This window comes from Clarias gariepinus, chromosome 8, assembly GCF_024256425.1.
Source record: "Clarias gariepinus isolate MV-2021 ecotype Netherlands chromosome 8, CGAR_prim_01v2, whole genome shotgun sequence".
Lineage (NCBI taxonomy): Eukaryota > Metazoa > Chordata > Actinopteri > Siluriformes > Clariidae > Clarias > Clarias gariepinus.
Genome location: NC_071107.1, coordinates 10,297,616 through 10,316,164, shown reverse-complemented (window position 1 = coordinate 10,316,164; position 18,549 = coordinate 10,297,616). Strand labels below are relative to the sequence as shown.

Here is an 18,549-nt window from a genome sequence, read left to right as displayed (position 1 = left end):
TGCACCAGCCTGTTACAGTTAATCACAGTTCAGTCACAGTAGCTCAAGGAGTGAATATTAAACTTTATGAGGGTGAAAGAAGGAGAAATTAGCAGTTTTATGCTGCATCACACGCTTTGCTCAAGAGGCCTGGAATGTAGGATCTAGGGATGAAGCATGCCAGACTGAGATGACACTGATGAGTTTTCTCCCATCTCATTTGTGGTATTACAAAATTCACAGTTGATTGTGTTGTGTGTGTGTGTGCAGGAAATCAAAACATTCAGTTCGGATGTGACAGTTTGTATAACAGTCAGGAATTCACAAATAGAGAAGGGAACACATACAGTACAGCTGTCATTGTAGCAGTGTGAAAAATGAAGTGAATTGATTTCTTTGTGTGTGTCTGTCTGCGTGTATGTGTGTGTGTGTGTGTGTGTTTGCATACACCCACCTTGAGCAGATCTTTGGGAAAATCCTGCCCATCATTTAACCCCCCCAGGTTGCCTATAAACTGAACACATGACATCCTCTTCCCCACGTTCTGAGCAGGACAGAGAGGCAGGACGCTTTTAAACAGTTTGACACATTCACAGTATTTGGATGCTGAGTGATAAAGCCTTTGCACTAATTAAAAGCATCATTCAGAATGATTGTGCATATTCACCTGGCCATGGAGGTCTGTGTTGAGCAGCATGAGAGCGCAGGTCAGAGTGTGAACGCTGTCTGCAGCACAAACACACAGCGTGAGCAACAGAGCTATCTGCTGGCATGATGATGCTGTTACAGTCTTAATGTCATTGGGCTTTTACACCCACACACCATGTGATTTACCTTCATTTGGTATAGTGTGGGGGTTGCACTGGAGGTACCTTCTGGAGAAATGGGACAGCACTCGTTCCCTTTCCTGCGTCTCCCCTATAAGAGTAAACTCTCTCAGGAAAACTCTGGGGAACAGAGACTTATCATCATGCACACAGTCTGATGTACAAGGCTAAATAAAACACAAGTCACTGCAGTTCTAGACATGAGGTGGCTTTAATAAAGAATTTCAAAGGAGGCAGAAAATGCGGTCACATGCATATTCTATTACTTTTTTGCCCCAATTGATAGTTTATTAGGAATATCTATATTCTATATAAAAAGGATTCATTATACCCTGCTTTCAGAGAGAAAGATTCTGTACATGTTTCTGCCCATGTGTGTAGCTTGTATTAAAACCTTTTTTTTCTTCTTTTTTGCCAAGAATACCTACCATTTAGGTCACACTGTAAGTATTACTGAATGTAGACCATATATTTTACTAAGCATAACCTTTCAGGCCCTGTCTTACCTGTCAGCTGAAGAACTATTAAATCTTCTCCTAAACATTTCTTTCCTTTTTTTAATCAGAAAAACATATAGGACACTTTGTAGATACACTGCCTAGTAGTAAAAAAAAGACACAGATTCACAAGGCCTGCACTGGGCAAATAAAAAACATTACAATTGGAACTGGAATTGGGTTAAGAACTGTCGTAAACCATTATAAAAACCTGGTAGGATAGTGCTGAACTATCAACTTTGCAAGAAAAAAAATGTGGTCGTAAAAAAAAAAAAAAAAAAAACAGACTCACAGTGATCAGAGATCATGTAAACACTTGGTGAAGTTGCATCATAAAAAAAAATCAACAGTAGTAATCACAGCTATGTTTAATAGTGAAAGTAAGAGCATTTCCATACACACACAATATGATCAGAACCCACGTAATTGGGACTAAACAGTTGGTAGTGAGACTAGAAAAAGTCTTCAGTTTACTATGGAGAAAAAAGAATGGACTTGGAATAAAGAATGGACTTTGTAGCAATGGAAAAAGATCATGAGGATTGATGAGTCCCCACTAACACTCACTCATTGCCTATATCGCGTTATGGGCGATATAGGGTGGGCGGCTTTTTGGGAAACACCAATTAGCCAAATTTGCATGTCTTTGGACCATGGGAGGAAACTGGAGAACCTAAAAGAAACCCACCAAGCACGGGGAGAACATGCAAACTCCATGCGCACAGAAACGGGAATCAAACCTGGCCGGGAATCAAACCCGGATCCTCGAGGAGCCACCCTGCCGCCTCTGATGAGTTCAGGGTGACCCTATTTCAGAGTGATGAGAGTCAGGTGCATCAGGGTAACTAGGGAAGCGCATGAAGCGAGGCACTCGCCATGCATAGAGCCCGCGGTAAAAGCCCCTGGAGGGAGTGTTATGATCTGGGGTTTCTTCAGTTGGTCAGGTCTAGACTCAGCAACGTTATGTGGCAATAAAATGAAATCTGTGTATGACTTGAATGTACTGAATTATCTCATTGATGGACTTTTTTCTCTTCCCTAATGTCACAGGTATTTTCCAGGACTCAATTTGTGAAAGAGTGGTTCTGGGAGGATGAGGAATCATTTTCACACATGGACTCGTCTCCACATTGTGCATCGTAATCAAAATATCAGTGAGGCCAGGCAGTGTATTTCTGACTGCTGTAATACCCACATCATTCATTATGTAAAGTCCACACTGCCCAGCAGCAAAATGGACTAATTTTGACCCCCCACTGGCCAGATGTTATTTCAACAGTGAGAATTATAAGAATAATAAGAATATTCTCCTATTCTAAGCATCATCAGCATGGCAATAATAATGACATGGTTATCGACTTTGCAGTGGTATTAGTTAATCAGGCGATCATCTTTCTAAATAGTCACTAATCTAGCGCAATGAAACCTTCCACTGTCACTGAGTCACTATTTGTCTATGCAAGTACAGTATAATCATTCAGAAACATGAAGTTGACCCCAGAAGGACAAAAAAATGACATATGGCTTGTGATATGATCATGACTAATACTATATATTATGCATATTTACGACATGTCGATGCATATTTGTACAGTTAAATGTAATTTAAAATGCATGTGCACGTTCTTACCTCAGAGCCTGATCAACCCTCATGCCTGCAAAGTTGAAATAACCTAGGTACTCCTCTGCTACCATCCAACTGAAATCATTACTACAGCCAAACAGAGGAAGATGAAAGAGCTTGTGTAAAATGTGTAAAAGCTTGCAGATTTGCCCCTGCAAATAAGTCTAATTTGTCATTTAACACTCATGTCTACATGACAGTTAGTTGTGTTTATAAAACAAGAGGATCTATAATTCACATACTCTAAAGCAAGCATTTTCAGAGGAGACAGGATGAGATGCTTACTTTTTGCTCAGATGCCTTGCAATGTCTGATCTCCTGAAACCATCGAGGTTGTAGAGGCGTTTGGCTAGCAGTTTGGCAGCCTGTAGGTCAGCCTTGCTACCATTGGCAATGTTGTCATTGCTGCCCAGTGCCAAGCGCTGTGCCACCTCGTGGTCAGATTGTGAGACAAGTCCTGATCCTCTCTCACTGAAGGCGAAACGAAAACACTATAACAGTAAGCTAAAGCAATGTAATTTTATATAACATTAAACACATTTTCAGGATTATATCAGACACTTCATCAGTTTTAAGGAAAATTTGATATTCTTTGTTAATGAGATTTGTGCTGATACAACAATACCACGACAACCATCCTACAAACACAGACTTGCATGAACACACACGCTTTGGGATCCTTATTCTCCAGTGTTAATTAACGAAACAGCTGTAGAAGTGCACAGGCTTGTTTCATCATAGGGGTGTTTCTTATTTAGTGTGGTTTATAGTAATCATCATCTGTTTGGCATCTAAGGACTCATCCACAAGGACACCTCCTCTCCTCCCTGTCACATTGCTTAATACTTTACAAAAAAACATTTTATTAGTGTCCCAAAAAGGTGTATTCATGCCTTGTAGCCAGTGTTCCCGCGACAGTCTCTGGATCCATGGTAACCCTGACCAGGATACACGTCTTAGGCCCACTGAAGATGAATAAATGAATGAATTTCCATGGCATCAAGTCAAGTGTCATAAAAGAACAATATAATAATATATTATGCAATATACAGATTATGTACAGCTTACTGACATACAGTAGAATAAATCAATTGAAGTGACACAAAAGTTAACATAATACATGTAGACTTGGAGTTAGGCTTCTAAAAATCTATTGTACAGCCATAAAGAACATATTCATTTATTTATCTTCTAGACCAGGGGTCTCCAAATCCAGTCCTGGAGGGCCAGTGTCAAACCCAGTTTCTTCTCAAACACAGCCAATTTAACTAATCTGTTAATTACTAGGTTCAGTGAGTGTGTTTAGGTGTTGGTAAATTACAAACTGTGCTGGTCACTGGCCCTCCAGGACTGGATTTGGAGACCACTGTTCTAGACTGTTTATCCTTGTACAGAGTCTCAGGGATCCTGGAGTTTATCCCAGGAAGCGTCAGGCACATACACATTAAGGGCAATTTGGGAACACCAGTTAGCCCAATCTGCATATCTTTGGACTGTGGGAGGGAATCAGAGTACCTGAGGGAAACCACCAAGCACGGGGAGAACATGCGAACTCCACAGACACATACCCAAGGCGAGAATCAAACCCTCGACCATGGGGGTGTGAGGCTACGGTGCTAAGCACTAAGTCACTGCCTATGAAGAACTTCCATAAAATGAGTTCATATCACCTTAAACAATATCTAAAAGGGAACTGCCTTTTATTCGCCTGTTTTTACCAAATAATTAACTTATGGTCACGTATTAAAGTTGAGTCCATCGGCACAGATCGCGTGAAAGAATTCATGGAAAACATGATAACTGACCGATGTGAGGTCTCAAAATAAGAACTCCTGGTCTCGGTATATTATCTTTAAGCCTTAATATATTAATAAGTAAGCAAACTTTACTAAATAATAACCAGCATGTCACCTAAGCAGCTCCATAACATAGCTACAGATATACAGATCGTTCAACTTTAGTGAATAAATCATCGCCTATATGGAAGCAAAGAAATATTTACATCAAATTGAAAAAACCTTAACAGTGGATCCTTTTTAACTTTAACTTTAAAGGAGATAAAGTCAATGGATAAAAAGTAAACGAAAAGACTTTGCCCCTTACCTTAACAACACCATCTTACGTCTGTGTAGTAACATGAACGTGTCTCTGAACTGTCACAACTTATAGCCTTGGAGGCACAAGTGGACTAAATACTTATGATCTGCTAATGGCGTGTTTCTAACAGGATAGTCAAGCTTAAAGGTAGAAGAGCGAGGAGTCTCGGAGAAGGAGAAGCAGAAGGGGAGGGAGTATGTTTATACTTAAAACAATGGGCCTGTGGTTCGCTTTCCAAAGCAGCATGAAAATTCAGAAAATATCTCTCTCTCTCTCTCTCTCTCTCTATGTCTCTCTCTCAGCTCACAGCTAGGGTGTGTAAGCCAGTCTAAATGAGGCGCTAACAAGCAGACACTCCTTTCTTTCTTTCTTTCTTTCCATCAACTGGAATATCTGGACCTGTCCAACTAATAATAACAGTTTCCTTTATATAAATGATTCGTTTTATACTCGCTTAAAGTACTCGGAGCTTGCAGATTGAAATCCTTCAGCCTGTCAGTGAGAACGGTTTGCACTAAATAAATGCATTATTGGTAAGGCTGTGGTGCAGCTGGTTCCCCTAATAAAAGAAACCGGCCCTGTCCTCAATAAAAGCCTCCTGTGCAAACACATTCCAGTCACCCAGGAGCTCTTTACACTTTACACACCCACACAAACTATGGGCAGACTGAGAGCAGGGTCGTACAGTTTCAACATGGTGTCAAAACAAGTGTAGATGGTGTTATCTGAGCAGGAATTATTAGTAGTTGCTGGGAAAGCTAGTAGAAACGGCCTCGGGGGATGAAGCCCTTCTTATCTTTTAAGAAAGTTAGATAAATAAAAATAACCTTCACTCTGTTCCACCCATTTTGTCTCATTCGCGGTTAGTAAATAGTCTGAAGTGGGGTTTTTTTTCCTTTAAATTATCATTTTCAGAAGAAACAAGGAGGAGAAGTCAAGGCTGAAGCTGATTGTACTGCAGATTCATAAAGCCTACAGCTGGTAAAATGCCTCCTAATTTTTTTTTTAGGCATTAGGGATCTTCTCTTTAACTTTTGACTTGTTGTCATATTCACGCCATGTTAGTAAGCAGTAATTGAGACTGAAAGTGTGAAATACACTAAAAGGTGTAAACAAGAACATGTTAAATTAAAGAGGAAACACAAACTACTGTCCAACTACCACAAAGAGACAAACTAGAACTATCATACAGTAAAGTGTTACATAAAGCGTTTTTTTTTTTTTTTTTTTTAAATAAATGCCACCATGCCGGCTTAGTGGTTAGCACTGTCGCCTTGCAATTCAATTCTCTCTGTGTGCTTGGTGGGTTTCCTTCAGGTACTCCAGTTTCCTCCCACAGTTCAAAGACCTGCAGATTAGGCTAATTGGCATTCACTAGTTGCCCGTAGTGTGTGAATGAGTGTGTGTGTGTGTGTGTGTGTGTCCTGCGATGGATTGGCACACCGCCCAGGGTGTAGCCCAAGTCTCCTGGGATAGGCTCCAGGCCCCTGTGACTACTCTGTATACAGGACAAAGCAGTATAGATGATGAATGAGTGGATGAGAGCGAGTGAGTGAGCTACGAACAGCAAGTACAGCTTTTATGAAGATGTATGATGTAAAACACAAATGTTGCGGTCCATATGTCTTTCAATAAGAGTGTTCTGTTTTTGTTTAGTTTGTTTTCATAGCAGTTTTATGTGTAACAGTGATAAGGCTGAATTACTTCTTCCTGAGAAATAATAATTTATCATGATACAAGATAGTAAAATTAAAATCATTATATATGGTAAAGCCATCTTCTGTTCAAGCACTGTCAAAGAACCGACAAGGCACTGGTTTAAAATGACAAAATTATATGAAGTAGTGCAAGCAACTGGCTGTAGCCAGCATGGGTCTTTTCGGTCTGCAGTACTGAAAAGAGGAAAGAGCAGCTGCTTACCAAAACCCACATTCCAAACTAGTCATAAAAGCACTTTCAGCAGGAAAACACATCTGATAACATTATGTCATCCTAAACATGTTGTCTCCTTAGTAATTGTCTCGTTCGGAATTGCCTCTGACCTGTCTGTGTTGTTCTGGTCATGGCTACGAAGCTAACTAGCTCCTAACACAAGACTGAATCCCAAAGGTATAGGATATGTGTGGGAGGAGCAAAATAACTAATTAAGTAATAATCTGTTATAATAAATAGTATTTGTGAACTGTTGGATAAAAGCAATATCACGCTCGAGGTTGTGCTGCAATATTGAATACCAGAATAGCTGTAATGACGTCCGCAATCAGGCTGCGTCCTCGTGCCTACAACCACATCACAGCCGTGCTGATATTCAGTACGACAGCACTCCCTGGCATGTACCATTGTACCATTAATATTATAATCGTGCAGTCTTTTAGCATTTCCAGACCAAGGATTAAGAAAGCTGGAGAGGAGAAAATGGACAGCTTAGGACAATCTTTTTGTTTACAACTTTTGTGTCTATCATGGTGCAAATATAATTACAAATATGTACCCTATAAGACATTCATTTAGAATGGCAGCTCACTCTCTGGGTCGTTTTACACCAAAGCAAGGTGAAGAGCATCCTGAACTAGGAAACATTACATAAACGTAATATCCTTCACACTTCTTTCATCTCGCAAAGGACCTCTACTCACCGATAAACATCTGGCAAAGGAGCATACAGGTAGCGATCATCCAAGGTCCCGCCTCCCCAGCAGAACATATAGCGAGCCATATCATTAAAACCCCACCTCCTGACATGAAGCTTAAGCTCCTTAACCAGCACAGAGCTCAGAGGCCCTCATCCTCTCTTTGGCTTGTGACCCACACAAAAGCACTAATCTTACAGTCTCTTCCTGAGCATCATTTACACCATTTACTCCAAAACTTTTATCTCCGTTTGCTTCTTCGGTGACATCTTCTTGCTTGTCAAGCTGGTGTCTGGGCTCATCCTGAGGTCCTGTCTTAAACTGCACAAACCTTTATCTATCCATTTCTGTCTGGAACAAATGATCCTCATCTGTTCTCTCTAATTTCTCTTTCTCTTTTTGTTTATCTGGGTATCTCTTTCCCCGTCTCATTCCCAGGCTGCTTTTTGCTTTTCAGCTCTCTTGTCCATGTGCATGTTTGTGTTCCTCTGCCTGTGTACTTCTCATCAGCCAGGCTATTTTCTGCTTCTGGATGTGATATGTATTTCCTTTCACTAAGCAACAACTCAACCCCTTTTCCCTCCTTCTCTTCCTTTCTTTGTTCGTGCCTCACGGCCCTCCCTCCACTCAGCCCCTTCTTATTGAACCTCTTTAGCAACTTTTGTCTCTGCAGAATCTGACCTAAAAATGCGGAGCACTTGCAGTACAAGGGAGAGCAGAAACATGTTGGTCAACGTACAAATGTGTGCCTACTGAAAGGAGCCTCAACTTAAATAAATGATGGCTTGGGAGGTTGTGTCTAATGTCTATTTAAAACCCTGAAATCACATGACCCTGGAAGCTAATCTCACAATCTCCCAGAAGACCAAGTGGACTTGGCTGAGCTCCAGGTCGCACTGGACGCTGGACAGGAAAGAGGTCCTTAAAGAGGAGCCAGGTGTCAAAGCAGATGGGGTCAGATTTCGTTTTTCTTGGCAATTCATAAATAGTGGGATGACATATTAAAGAGAAAGAAAAAAAGTAACGAAAGTAACACTCGCTGCAGAACTCTTCCACCTAATTTACAGAATGTAGTCTGATCCAGGAAGAAGAATTAATGGTTATAAAGTCTATTATTTCAGCAACACAAATTGTGGCCCTTTAACCCGTTGAGACCCGAAAAACTTTTTTCCCAACTACATTTTTTCAAACTTTTCCCAATGTCTGTCTATCTTTCAGATGAGGATCACTGGGTTTAGTTTTTTTGTCCACTTTGATCACTGGATATAGTTCTTAACCCTAACCCTATTGGACTTGATGAGGATTATGGGTAAGAGGAAATTTCATTTAACCGCAATGCATGATCATGTTATGTAAAAATAGCTTTGCAAGATTCTTTTATTTAGTAGCAATCCTTTTACAGCCACATGGCTACTACTCATCAAAATATCCCAATGCACTCTAAAGACATCTCTGAGAATGGTTTATACCTCCATCTGCTGGTCAACTCAGGCAAAAGTATGTGCCTGCAATATTGACAGTCTAGTACTGTAGTCTGTATAAGGTTGTTACAAAACCGTCCGTACTCAACATTTCTCTCTCCAAATAATTATGACTTTTACCTATTATATGGTATAGGGGAAAAAAATTCTACTTTCCTCTCGCTACCTTTTTACAGCACTGCATTACAACCCTCACTTACTCATTCTGTATACCGCTTATCCTGTTCAGAGTCCTATCCCAGGAGATTCCTGAATGAGGTGTCAATCCACTATAGGACACACATGCATACACACACTCACACACTACAGGGAATTTGGAAATCCCAATTAGCCAATTAGAGTATCTGGACAAAACCCACCAAGCACAATGAAAGCATGCAAACCCCCCACACACATACCTGAGGCAGGAATAAAACCCCAACCCTTGAGGTGCGAAGCCCCAATGCTAACCACTAAGCCACCGAGCCGCCATTCATTACTACATGTCGGCAGTGGATCAAAATTCTTCCCAAATTCTTCACAGATGACATCAAACATGAAAGCTAAAACTTAAAACTCATAGACAGAAATGCGGGCACTCTTAATTCTGTTAAAGCATCATGTAATGCGGTCCTGCAAAATCAGTATTTGACCACTTGCATGCTTATGCATGAACGTTAAACCCCTTGCTTAACTGACTTTTTTGTTCCGCTCTCTTCCGGATCTTAGTCTTACATTCTTGGTCTCAACTACTGTGCAATAAAAAAAAAAAACTAGAATATTGACAATATTGGATAGAGAATCTGGGGGTATTGTCATGAGCAAGATGAAAAATACCTGAAGGGAGCTGACCAAATATTGAGTGCATAATTTAACATACTTTTTAGAATTTTAATATTTCTGTAGATTAAACAATTTTTTATTTATCTAACGTATTAGATATAAAATAGTGTGGAAAATGCATATCCGTTTATAACCTCATTCAAGATCATTTGGGAGTGCATCACTTCTGCACATAAATGCTGATACCAATCCTCTAATAAATGATTTACCATGCTTAGTAAACTGCACTCCAGTTTCTCACTGACCTTTGCGCCATTGCTATATTAGATTCAGATGAAACGTGGTTCTCAGTGGGAATGCTGTCTGTCAATCTGCTCTCCTCTTCAGACATGCTCTGGTCTGCTTCAGCCAATCCCTCAGAAGGGCTGGCGGTCAAAAGGCTAGAAGCTTCAGGATGTCTCAGGGACACGAAACTCAAATCTATAATTTGTTTGGCACTCTCACAGATCTGGGTCTGTATCTCAGGGGTTAATGTTGGGAGGTCAAAGGTAAAGATGTGTGGTCCACTAGAAGCCATGTCTACACTGTCCAGGCTGCTGTAAGAGGTGCCCTTGGCCCGATGGGATTCCATAATACTCTCAAAATGACGGCTGAAAGAGTCAAGGCCTTCTCTGGAGATCCTGCTAGGACTTTCGACAGTTATGGGAGACTTTAGGGCAGCATGGCTATCCAGTAGGCAGTTCTCGGAACTTAAAAAAGAAAGAGTTATAAAAAGATTAAAACCCTGGTTACAGTAGCTGAGACTGAGATTGTTTTAATTTTTTTTTTTATTCTCCTAATCTTACCCTTCAGGAAAGCGACTGAACACTTCATCTCCATCTTGCACAGCTTGCTTTTTTTTCCTGTCACAATGCATCCTCACACTGGCCCAGCTCACCATCTCTTCATCCTGAAACTGTTCCTCTTCCTCACTTGTCTGCGAACAAAAGAGTTGCGCCAAAGGTCTGCCACTGTTGGTTCCAGAGGTAGCCATTACACTACGTTTGCTGCTGAATGCCGAGTCCATTTCATCCTGCTCAGCTAATATAACTTCATCGATGTCTGTCTCTCTGTAACAGCGCAGGGGAACTGCATCCAGGTCGGTTTCTGAGTATTTGATAGTGCCCCTAATGATGCCATTCTTAAACCCATGAGATGAGCCCAATGCAGAAGAAAGAGGTTCCACATCCACCTGTTGAATATCATGACTGGAAGTATTCTGGATCTTGGATATTGGTCTTTCACTGGAACTAGGTGCTGTGAACTCATGAGGGGACTCACTGGAGTAGCCACTGGAGGCTGCAATAGAGGAGACTGGAACTTCTTCAGGAATTGAAAAGAAAAATCTAATTAATTGTCTAGTAACATGGTAATTGTCTACTACTGGTAATCATTAGGCATATTAGCAATTTTCTTATATGTTATATTTGTGCCTTTCTGTTGTTTTTACCAGTTACTCCATTGTGGTGTTCTATAGGCTTCCCAAACAGGAACTCCCATTTGGCACGAGCAATTTTTTGACAGTGCAAAGAAGGACATGGCGATGATGATCCACTGTCCAACTACAACATGCAATTAAATAAATTCGTATTGTTATCAATATACATTGTAATGTAATTTTTACATTTTTAAAAGCTGGTTAGTCAATAATTGCTTCCATACATAAATTTTAAAGATATATATATAAATAGAAAAATATTGATATCTCACTTGAATGGCTGTGTTCCCTTTCCCACTGCTTCTCTGACTGGTCCGACTGGATGAAACTGGGGAAATGCAGTCTCTCTCAGGCTGAATGAACTCCACCACTCTGCCTGTAACTCCACTGGAACTCTGAGACAAAGCACTGCTCATAGCTGGACCGTCTCTAAGACCACAGCTTTCTTGCCTTTGTAACTTGTTGTCTCTTGTATATTGGGACGGATGGTGTTGATATATAATAGGACTGTGGTTCTCTAGAATTACTCTTCTCTGTTGTTGTTGATCTTGGATTTCAGATGTAGACGATACACCAACTCGGTGCAAGCTAGCACTAAGTGCAGAGGATCTGCTACCTCTGTAGGACAAATGTGGTGAAGTCCAACCTGAGGAATACCTTTTTTGAACAGGGTCCTTTTCCCACTGTTGGCCCTGGGTGAGGAGATTACTTTCTGAGGAAGTTCTTGTTGAAAACTCTGCTGTAGACTGTTGTCCTGACCTTGTACTGTCTGACTTTACAGTGTCTGGTAGAGATATGGTAGGGGAAGACGACTTCCTTTCTTTCACATGCATGAACATCTTGGTGGCTTCTTCTGCGAGATTAGGTGTCATTTCAACCCTTGATGCAGACAAGACACCCCTCAGTTGTTTCTCACCACTCACTTTGTTGCCTCTGGAAGCTGGAAGATTTGACAAAGTTGTTAGACTAAAATTTACCTTGTTGCTTTTCTGGGGACTTTGACTTGTTTTTAGACCTACTGTCTGGTTCTGTGGTAATTGAGTAATGATCGTATTTGGAATTTGATGTTGAATAGCTGTGGGCCTACTGGATGGCAATACTGGTTTATGTCCATGACTTTGCCTCAGAGTCTCATCACTGTTCCATGCTCGCTGTCTTGGAATTGCTTGAGATTGGACATTATTAGAGCCTGATATAAAGTAGGGCTTTCTATCATCGCTACACAGCCTAAAAGCTGCTGGGCTACTTGGAATACCATGCAGATACCTGTGTTGGCAAAGATGTGCATTAGCAGGCAGAGTTCTGGCAACACGTGGGACTACAGGAGATCCAGACCATGAATGGCAGTGGGGCTGTTCTATATGAAGCGTGCCATAACTTGTATCAGCATAGTTGGCAGTTGCCAGTTGGTGTCTCAGCTGTGGGGAACCAATCTCGTCCAAAGCACGATGGGTAGCATTTCTTGCAATTGATTTTAGCATAGTGGGCTGGAAATTGGGGGTATTCTTTGGTTTGATCACTGAACCAGTTAAGGTATTCTTTGAGGTGGAGTTAGAAAAAACATCATGCCTGATTAACTGTGTTGGTTCAGAGTAACTATCACAGAAGTGGTAGGGGATGTTTCGATCATTAAAAGCTTTTCCGAATGGGTTCTCTGGCTCATTTTGGCATAATATGGTATGATGACCATGCACACACCTGATATTAGCTTTCTCAATATAACTGTATGTAGCAATTGATCGCTTTTCTTCACCCACTTGGCCATAGGACTTTCGAGAACCGCTAGGTGTAGGTGGGGCAGTAAAATGTCCACAGTTCTTCCCAAGAAATGTCTCACTCACTGTGAAACGAGTTCGCTCAAGATTGCCTGATCCTCCTTTAAGCTCTGGTTGAAGGGCAGAGAGCAACTGATAAGTATGATTATGGGGCACACTGTTTCCATATAGAGAAGATGTCTGTCCATCCACACTTGAATGGATTTGTAAGCTGACTGGATGTCTGGACTTACTGGTGAAAACGTCATGTGTGTTGCTGCTAACTTTATGTGGATCCCCTGCTGGAAGCATTAAGCTACGTGGATTATTCAGGCCTCCATGCTGAGACTGGGGGAAGACGCCTGGCTCATGTACAATGGGAGAATGTGTGCCTTCCATATTTTTGAACAATTTCCCTTCTTCATTAGCCACAGATCTCACTTCCAATTCAAGAACCTTCCCTGAGTTTGCCGTGATCCGTACCTGGAGACCTCATGCAAGTCTTCTAGTTCTGTTAATGACAGATCATTTACACAAGACAACATTGGTGCTTTGGTGTGGAGTAAGTAGCCTTAAGACAGAAGGTCGACACCAATTCTATCTTTCAAGTCATCTGTCTGAGACAAAGCATTGGACGAAATTAATATTGGAGCTAAAACAATCTTTTTGTTAAACTTTTTTTGAATTAACGATAGCAGTATTACTAGAGGTAATTATTTTATAAAAGTAATTAGAGCAACTTACAAAGAGTTTCTGCAATATTTCAACAGAAACATCTTGATGGGCCTGTAGGGTTACAAAGAGAGAACAAAAAATAGAACCCAGATTACAAAGAAGGTTAACTGAACTTAAGTGCTTTAGAAATGGATATTGCTTCTTCAATGTTCTAAAATCATGAAGTAAAGTTTTGCTTATAGGGCAATGTTCTAGACCATTGCTTACACAAGGTTTACAGCTGCATAAAAATGATTCCTACAGCATTTGGGTCGGTGTAACCAAAAGTAAGATAGTCACTCACTCATCGTCTATCCTGTATTTAGGGTCACGGGGGGCATGAAGCCTATCCCAGGAGGCTTTAGGGCACAAGGCCGGGTACACCCTAGGGAGGGTGCCAATCCATCGCAGGGCACACACACATACACTCACTTACACACTCATTCACATACTCATTCACACAATTTGGGAACGCCAGTTAGCCTAATCTGCAAGTCTTTGGACTGTGGGAGGTAACCGAAGTACCCAGAGGGAACCCACAAAGCATGCAAACTCCATGCACACAGAGACAGGAATCGAGCCTGGCCCGGGAATTGAACCCGGACCAAAAGTAAGATACATCAACATAAATTAATTGATACTTCTTTTCCAAAGAAATATATCCCTTGGCTTTCTTTGTTTCCATTCTTGTTTTTCTAACCTTCTCCAACATGATACCCTTAACCCCTGACCCAGTGAACTAATACGAGGAAATGATTTGATAAATATACAATGCACTTCTATAAATGTTCATCTTCCAGGAAAAATGCATTAACATTTTGCAAACCCAAAAATCTTTCCTGGGACAGAATTGCACTGAGAGCAACAAAGAGAAAGTATAGCGAGAAATGCAGGAAAATATACTATGAAATCCAATTGAAATATTTTTTTATCTGAATACTCTGAAAGGTAGGCTAATCAGATTCGGCATCCAATCCTTAGGAAACTCTATGTTTATACTAGTGTGAATGGTGCTCTTAAATGTCTAATTATTTCATGAGCTACTAAAAAATGGTGGCATGGTGGTGTAGTGACTGTTGACTGGTTAGCACTTTTGCCTTGCACCTTCAGGGTCCGGGTTCGATTCCTGGTCAGGCTTGATTTCCGTCTCTATTTGGATGTTCTTCCCATGCTTGTTGGTTTTCTTTCAAAAGAACTGCAGATTGGGCACATTAGCGATTTCCAAATTGCCCATAGTGTGTGTGCCCTGCAATAGATTGGCACCCTGTCCAGGACCTTAAATACTCTACCTCGTGCCCTAAGTCTCCTGGGATAGGATCCAGGCCCCCGCGACCCTGAATACAGGATAAAATAGTGCAGTATAGAAGGTGAGTGAGTGCCAAACTAAGAATATCAACCAAACCTAGGATTTAGGGTTTGAGAATGATTTATCAACTAAGCCTAGATGCCTGCCATGATTTATGCAGAACCATTTAGTCTGTACTGATACACTTAACAGAAGTCCCTGTGGGAGGAGAGGGAAGGGGTGTATGTCCTCTTTAGCAGTTCCCCACACACCAATCCCAAACTCTCTCACATCTTCTTTAACCATCTATGACACTATTGAAAGCATCGTATTGTGTCATTATATAAAAAAGTAATCCACACAAACAAACTATTTTGTTTGTAACTTAAATGCCAAGGTTACAGAATAGAGGAAGGTAGGACAAGCTACTGTAGGACGTCTATTACCAAAAATAACTGTACTGCATCTTGATTACAACACTGTAGCTCTTTGCCTGGATCTTTAATTTCAGTCTGTTGAAATCTATTGCTGAATCACTGGCATCACATTCCGCCCAGTGTCATATTACAATAAAACAAAAACAAAAACAAAAAAAATCAATATTTTCATCATTTTGATAATGGTGTGTGAGGCCCTTTAAAGTTGTAGTTGCACAGTTGCAACTCTATCCACCCAGCATGTACCAAGGTAACCAGTAACATTGTGAAATGGACACCGTCTTAAAGAAATCCAGTGAGATCAGATTTCTCACTGACAGGAGTGTCACTTAAAAAACAATACAGCTTTCCTGGAATTATCATTAAACATAATATCTTGTCTGGAAAGTACAGAGAGGCAAACTGGGTGTCCAAAATCAATACGCTAATTAATTAATAACACCACTAACACCTTCTATATAAACCTTTAAATAAAGTATATTTTGCCATCTGAACACATAAAAAAACAGCTATGGGTAATAAAAACATCAACACCATAAATATTATCCATTTTGGTAATCATGTATTTAATGACAGAAATATATTTGCCAAAACTTTGTAACCAGACTCAAATCTTTGATCTCTTTTATCAATTTATTATCAGCTCCAAACTATTTTATTTCAAAGCAGCAGAGCGGTTATCACTAATCGTTCTCGGTCAGTCCGACCAAAAGGAAAATAGGCTTCAGATTTCAGGTCCTATGCAGAATAATAGTGAGCTTCTCTGTAAACATATGCACTCCTTACACACGATTAAGCAGGGCATCACCTACTTTTGTTAATAGGATTCCCCCCACCCCCTCTCATCTATTCTGTATACTGTAGCTCTTACAAAAAAACCTCATGCAACTTTACCTTATGGAGATCCTCTGCTCCTATTTCCCTGTTAGCCTCTTTCTCAGGAGCAATAAAGAAAGAGAAAAAAAATCATGATTTCATCTGTTCACACTGTCACTCTTCTTTAAAAAGATAGATCCTGCAGGCTTTGGTGACTCTTTCATACTGGATTAATGCAGCTTAGTTAGGCTCCTCTTTTCCTCTTCCTCCTCCTCCTCCTCCTCCTCCTCTTCAACCTGTCTTACATCCAGCATTGCTCCTTCCTCTTCTCGCCTGCCGCTCAGGCCATTATGACCCACCCCAGTGAAATAATTAAGCCAATCAGGACAAAAGCTTTGAGTGTATGTGTTATGAGCACACTTATTGGCAACAGAATGCTAGATGCCAATAAGAGAGGGACAGCCTAAAGTGTAAACAGAGTAAAAGTGGAAAGAGTAAAGGAAGCAGAATGAAACACATATAGAAAGGTGAATCTCATGCAGGCACACTTCTCTTCAGCCTGATAATCACTAGGGCTCTTAGAGAAATCCCGAAGTACTCCCAAACTCTGGTCAGTAAGACAATAAACATCCATAACAAATATAATTTTCACATTCTGTTGACACCACCATGGTGCGATGGTAGCACTAATGATTCATAGCTGCAGAGTCCCTGGTTCAATCTGGTACAGGGTTTACGCCCTGTGTGAGGTTTTGCATTTTCTCCCAGCATTCATATAGGGTTCTTTCGGATTCAAGTTTCGACCACCAAAAACATGCAAGTTGATTGAACCAGTTGGCTAATGTGACCTAGTATTGCTTTTGTCAAGCTGCTCCTAAAAAATAAATAACGTCACAAGCGTCTTACATGGGCTAAAGAAAAAAATAACTGGTCTGTTGCTTAATGGTCCAAAGTCCTCTTTTTTGATGAGAGCAACTTTTGCATTTCATTTGGAAACAAAGGACCCAAAGTCTGGAGGAAGAATGGAGAGGTACACACTGCAAAATGCTTGAAGTCCAGTGTGAAGTTTTCAACGTCTGTGTTGATTTGGGGAGCCATGTCATCTGCTGGTCCACTGTGCTTCATTAAGTCCAGGGTCAACGCAGCCGTCTACCAGGAGATTTTGGAGCACTTCATGCTTCCTTCCGCAGTTGAGCTTCATGGGGATACTGACTTTATTTTCCAGCAGGACTTGGCACATGCCCACACGGCCAAAAGCACCAAAACCTGGTTCAATGACAGTGGGATTACTATGCTTGATTGGCCAGCAAACTTGCCTGGCTTGAACCCCCTAGAGAATCTACGGGGCATTGCTAAGAGAAAGATGAGAGACATGAGACCAAACAAAAGAGCTGAAGGCCGCTATTGAAGCATCCTGGTCTTCCATAACACCTCAGCAGTGCCACAGGCTGAAAGCTTCCATGCCACGCCGCATTGAGGCAGTAATTGCTGCAAAAGGGGCCCAAACCAAGTACTGAGTACATATATACAGTGGTGTGAAAAACTATTTGCCCCCTTCCTGATTTCTTATTCTTTTGCATGTTTGTCACACTTAAATGTTTCTGCTCATCAAAAACAGTTAACTATTAGTCAAAGATAACATAATTGAAGACAAAATGCAGTTTTTTAATGATGGTTTTTATTATTTAGGGAGAAAAAAAACTCTGAAGACTTTGGAGTGGCCTAGTCAAAGTCCTGACCTAAATCCTATTGAGATGTTGTGGCATGACCTTAAAAAGGCGGTTCATGCTAGAAAACCCTCAAATAAAGCTGAATTACAACAATTCTGCAAAGATGAGTGGGCCAAAATTCCTCCAGAGCGCTGTAAAAGACTCGTTGCAAGTTATCGCAAACACTTGATTGCAGTTATTGCTGCTAAGGGTGGCCCAACCAGTTATTAGGTTCAGGGGGCAATTACTTTTTCACACAGGGCCATGTAGGTTTGGATTTTTTTTCTCCCTAAATAATAAAAACCATCATTTAAAAACTGCATTTTGTGTTTACTTGTGTTATCTTTGACTAATAGTTAAATGTGTTCGATGATCAGAAACATTTTGCGTGACAAACATGCAAAAGAATAAGAAGTCAGGAAGGGGGCAAATAGTTTTTCACACCACTGTATACTTATAC

At 40.8% G+C, this 18,549-nt stretch overlaps 1 protein-coding gene across 4 annotated transcripts in view; it reads right to left on the bottom strand.

The window, feature by feature from the left end:
- Positions 1-16,485, bottom strand: part of psda (pleckstrin and Sec7 domain containing a) — a 37,596-nt gene extending 21,111 nt beyond the window's left edge. The window contains exons 1-7 of one of the 4 annotated variants that reach the window (XM_053502614.1): positions 16,459-16,485; positions 3,821-3,892; positions 3,213-3,398; positions 2,934-3,014; positions 814-926; positions 647-705; positions 434-523 (exon numbers count right to left, since the gene is read on the bottom strand). In XM_053502614.1, coding sequence (XP_053358589.1) covers positions 434-523; positions 647-705; positions 814-926; positions 2,934-3,014; positions 3,213-3,398; positions 3,821-3,858 — 567 coding nt within the window. In that variant the 5' untranslated portion in view covers positions 3,859-3,892; positions 16,459-16,485. Of the gene's footprint in view, positions 1-433; positions 524-646; positions 706-813; positions 927-2,933; positions 3,015-3,212; positions 3,399-3,820; positions 3,893-7,660; positions 8,154-10,202; positions 10,638-16,458 lie in introns of those variants that run through there. The other 3 variants (XM_053502612.1, XM_053502611.1, XM_053502613.1) reach the window with 3 other exon arrangements.
- Between the last annotated feature and the right edge of the window lie 2,064 nt (positions 16,486-18,549).